Here is a 5,413-nt window from a genome sequence, read left to right on the forward strand (position 1 = left end):
TCAGGAGATTCAGGATTTGCGTCAAGGTTCTTTGTCCTTGTCAGAGTATTATACTCGGTTGAAGACATTGTGGGATCAACTCGATGGCTCAGAGGAGCCAGATGATCCTTGTGTCTGTGGTAAAGCTGCTCGTCTGCATTTGAAGGCAGAGAGGGCAAAGACGGTTAAGTTCTTGGCTGGTCTGAATGAGTCTTATGCTATTGTTCGCAGACAGATCATAGCAAAGAAAGCTCTTCCTCCACTTGTTGAGGTCTACAAGATTTTGGACCAAGATGACAGCCAGAAGACGTTTACTACTGTCACTCCACCTATGCCTGCGAAACAATCTATTGAAGGCATGATTGGTAATCTCTCTAAAGATCAACTTCAAAACATCATTGCTCTTTTTAGCTCTCAGCTTCAACCTTCGACTCCGGTTGTTACTCAGGCTGAAGCAAGCACCTCCCAATCGCCTCTAGATCACCCTGGTATCTCTTTCTCTAACCCAGTCTACTCTTTTATTGGTATATTGGCGGTTTCTAAACACGTTTTATCAAACGACACATGGGTGATTGATTCTGGTGCAACTCACCATGTGTCACATGAGAAAGATGTTTTCGTATCTTTAGATACTTCTGTGGAGAGTTATGTGAATATGCCGAATGGACAGCATATTAAGATCAGTGGAGTTGGCATGGTTAGGTTGAACAAGGACATTCTCCTTACCAATGTCTTGTTCATACCAGAGTTCCGTTTAAGTTTGATCAGTATCAGTTCTTTGACTGACGACATAGGCTCTAGAGTGATCTTTGATCCTACTTGTTGTGAAATACAGGATCCTACCAAGGGGGTGATGATTGGTAAAGGTCGCCGTATTGGAAAACTCTATGTGCTTGACACAGGCTTCTCATCAGTTTCAGTTAATGTTGTGGTGGATGTCGGTGTGTGGCACAAGAGGCTTGGTCATCCTTCTTAGACCAGATTGGATGCTATCTCTGCAGTTTTGGGCACTAAAGGACAGAAGAATAAGAAGCCTGCTTATTGCCACATTTGTCATTTGGCTAAGCAGAGGAAGTTATCTTTTCCATCTGAGAACAACATTTGTAATGAGAATTTTCAGTTGTTACACATTGATGTCTGGGGACCCTTTTCAGTGGAAACAGTTGAAGGATATAGATATTTTTTAACTATAGTTGATGATCACTCCAGAGCAACATGGGTTTATTTACTCAAGAACAAAAGCGATGTTCTAACCGTGTTTCCTGCTTTCATCAAACTAGTAGAAACACAATACAATTCAAAAGTGAAGAGTGTTAGATCAGATAATGCGAAGGAATTGCAATTCACAAAGCTTTATCAAGATCAGGGAATCATTTCCTATCATTCTTGTCCAGAGACCCCTGAACAAAATTCGGTTGTAGAGCGTAAACATCAACACATACTGAATGTAGCAAGATCTTTGTTCTTTCAGTCGAATGTGCCGTTGACTCTTTGGGGGGATTGCATCTTGACGGCGGTTTTTCTCATCAATCGGACACCATCTCAGTTGCTTTCAAATAAAACTCCGTATGAAGTTCTCTCTGGTAAGATGCCTGACTATACTCGTATCCGGTCGTTTGGGTGTTTGTGTTACACTTCAACCTCGCCTAAACAGAGACATAAGTTTCAACCTCGGGCAAGAGCCTGCATTTTCTTAGGCTACCCTGCCGGATACAAAGGATATAAGGTTATGGATTTGGAGAGTAATGTGACATATATATCTCGAAATGTTGAGTTTATTGAAGATGTCTTCCCATTGGCAGATTCTAAGAAGCTTGAGGTTCCAAATGTGGACTTCACACCAATGGATTCTTTGTCTTCAGGTATTTCAGATCCTCAACCTCTTTCACCACCACAAATTTCTCCATCTCCACCACAAATTTCCACTTCGAGAATTAAGAAACCACCAGCTCATTTGAGTGATTATCATTGTTATTCTCTTGACAGTGACATTGCTCATCCTATTTCCTCCTTTCTTTCTTATTCACAACTTTCACCATCCTATAAGAGTTATATAAATAACATCACTCAAATTCCAATCCCTCAATCCTATGCTGAGGCAAAGAATTCCAAGGAATGGTGTGCAGCTGTTGATAAGGAGATAGGTGCAATGGAGAGAACAAATACTTGGGATGTTACCAGTTTGCCTCCAGGTAAGAAAGTGATTGGATGCAAGTGGGTTTTCACCTTGAAATTTTATGCAGATGGCAGTCTTGAACGTTATAAAGCACGTTTGGTTGCTAAAGGGTACACTCAAAAGGAGGGTTTGGACTATAATGAGACTTTCTCACCGGTTGCAAAGATGGTCACCGTGAAATTGTTGCTCAAAGTTTCAGCCTCGAAGAAGTGGTTCTTGACTCAACTTGACATTTCCAATGCTTTCTTGAATGGTGATTTAGATGAGGATATCTATATGCGGTTACCTGAAGGATATGCAGAGATTAAGGGGGACCCTATGCCCAAGAATGTTGTTTGTCGTTTAAAGAAGTCTATTTACGGTCTCAAGCAGGCATCTCGTCAATGGTTTCTCAAATTTTCAGAGTCTTTGCTTCGGTTGGGTTTTACTAAAGGTCATGGGGATCACACCTTGTTTACTCGGAGTTATGGTTCTGATTTCCTGGCCGTTCTTGTGTACGTTGATGACATTGTCATTGCCAGTACCTCCGAGACTGGAGCTCGTCAATTAACAGAGGCTTTGAAACAGAGTTTCAAGTTACGTGAACTTGGTCCCTTGAAATATTTCCTTGGATTGGAAATTGCCCGTAATACTTCTGGAATTTCTATTTGCCAACGGAAATATGCCCTTGAACTTCTAACCACCTCTGGTATGTTGGCTTGTAAGCCAATGGATGTTCCAATGATTCCACATCTCCAATTATCAAAGACTGATGGTGCAATTCTTCCTGATAAAGCGATGTATCGGAGTCTTGTTGGCAGGTTGATGTATTTGACCATCACTCGTCCGGATATAACTTTTGCAGTGAATAAGTTGTGCCAGTTTTCTTCTGCTCCTCGCACATCTCATCTCACGGCTGTGTATCAGGTTTTACAATACATCAAAAGCACCATTGGCCAGGGTGTCTTTTATTCTGCGGACCCAGATCTCCAACTTAAAGCTTTTGCTGATTCTGATTACGCAGGTTGTAGAGACAGTCGACGTTCTACTACTGGTTTTACAATGTTCTTGGGGTCATCTCTCATATCTTGGCGCTCCAAGAAGCAACAAACGATTTCCCGCTCTTCTGCTGAAGCAGAGTATCGTGCTTTGGCTCTTGCTTCGTGTGAGATGATGTGGATTACTACCTTGCTTTCTGATTTGAGGATCAAGTCACCATCTGTTCCAATTCTCTTCTCAGACAGTACAGCAGCAATCTATATCGTTACCAACCCTGTTTTTCACGAACGCACGAAACACATAGAGGTGGATTGCCACACTGTTCGTGAAAAACTAGACAAGGGTCTTATCAAGCTTCTACATGTACATACTGAAGATCAGGTTGCTGACATCCTCACCAAACCTTTGCTTCCTCATCAGCATGATCATCTCAAATCCAAGATGAGTCTTCATAACATATACGTCTCATCTTGAGGGGGACTATTGAGGATTGTTCGGTTCAAATTAATTAGTCGGTTAGCTTAGTTGGTTAGCTGGTTATCTCAGAATAGATATTTGTATATATTACAACTCACATGTACATTTTATTGATTAATTGAATGAAGAAAGTATTCAACAAACTTTTCCTTTCTTCTTCTCTCTCTTGTTCGTCATAATGTCATTTATATACTTTTAAAATATACACAATAGTATATATGATGTATGTATACCTGAACTCTTCATAGGTAGCTTGGTCAGAAAAAGCATCCACGGAAGACTTGGCCGAGGCGTAGAAATCTGGACCGGAGACACGGAGGCTTTCGAAGAAAGGAGATGCAATGAAACGGGGAGTGTAATTAGGTGCACCCATCTTCATTTTTTCCTCGTCTCCTAGACCAAAAACTCCACCGGAGAATCGCCGGAGTTTTTGGTACATGTCGCCGGAAACGCCATGGTTGGTCACGTAGAAGAAACCCCACTCCTTACACGCATCTTGTAGTGACGACAACGATGACTCGCTTAGAGGCTTTGAAATGTCAAACACCGGAAGTTCCAAAGACATTAATTACCTTCAAATGATGATTATGAATGTTGTTCCACAATTCTGTTTGGGATACAACTTAGTTTCGTTTTGGTGCTCCAAATAGGTTTTATTCGTGTGTATATATATATGTGTGTGTGTAGAGGTAGCTGGTTTATTAGAATACGTATATATTGTTTATAAATTATAATATTAGTTCCACTATACAATTCTTATATAATTTGGTTGAACTCTTTTACAAATAAATCTAGATGCTAATTAATCTTTGTCGTTGCAATAATTAAAACCAACTACCATCTTTTTTATTCTAACTTTTTCTACATCTCAAGATGTTTGGTCCCTAAAGAGAGATGTGGGACTATATATTTAAAGAACTCGAGATTCTTGTTCATCCATTTATTTTAGTGTGGGACTATATATTCATCGCTAAATTTATGGAAATTGAAATGCTTAAACATTAAGATTATAAAAATGGTTAAACACTCCTTGCGTGCGAAAATGAGAATCCACCACCCTAGAACATGTAGGTGGTATCTTTTTAACCCTTATGAAAACGATAAACCTCAAAAAAGGTTAGAAGAAAAACCAAAACCATTGAAGTCTCTAGAGTTAATGGGATTAGAACATAAGTAATGCATAAGATTTGACTGCGGAAGAACAATTTTGTAAAGGTAAACATTAGATAGTTAAAACAAATTGATTTAGAGAGATTGGATTTTGCTTAACCAAAACTTTGAAGAATTACATTTCGAAAATGTAGTATATGCGCAAATAAACTCTATGCCTAGATGGTGGTTTCCGGTGGTTCACCAATCTGTGAGGTGGTCCTTCGTCTCCGGTCTGGTTCTCTCTTGATGGTGGTTTCCGGTGTTGTCCCGGCGCGTGAAGCGGACTCTTCGTTGGAGGGGTCTGTTAGTGAAGGTTCGAAGGAGTTGCTTGAGGACGGCTTCTTGTTCGTGGCTGGAGTCGGCAGATCGGGGCTGAAGACTCTGTGTGTTAGGATTCGCCGGTGGGTTCGTTGGCTTCGGTGAGAAGTGAGAGCCGTAGTCTCTCTTTGGTGAGCTCCGAGGGTCATATCTGGTGTTTCTCTCACTGGATCCTGACTTCTCTCCGTCCAGCCGAGGCGTCATGTTACAGATCGGATTTGGCTTTGACAGGTAGGTTGGGCGGTTCTTCATTGTGGGCCTTGAATCTACAAGGGGAAGGCAGTGGTGGGTGGTTTGCATCTCCGGCAACAGAGGCGTGGTTTTCTCTTCCTC

At 41.1% G+C, this 5,413-nt stretch overlaps 1 protein-coding gene across 1 annotated transcript in view; it reads right to left on the reverse strand.

The window, feature by feature from the left end:
* LOC104752720 (gibberellin 3-beta-dioxygenase 4-like) overlaps positions 1 to 4,284 on the reverse strand; it is a 7,382-nt gene extending 3,098 nt beyond the window's left edge. The window contains exon 1 of the mRNA XM_010474929.1: positions 3,844 to 4,284. Coding sequence (XP_010473231.1) covers positions 3,844 to 4,175 — 332 coding nt within the window. The 5' untranslated portion in view covers positions 4,176 to 4,284. The remainder of the gene's footprint in view (positions 1 to 3,843) is intronic.

The sequence above is a fragment of the Camelina sativa genome, chromosome 2 (assembly GCF_000633955.1).
Source record: "Camelina sativa cultivar DH55 chromosome 2, Cs, whole genome shotgun sequence".
In the NCBI taxonomy this organism is placed as follows: domain Eukaryota; kingdom Viridiplantae; phylum Streptophyta; class Magnoliopsida; order Brassicales; family Brassicaceae; genus Camelina; species Camelina sativa.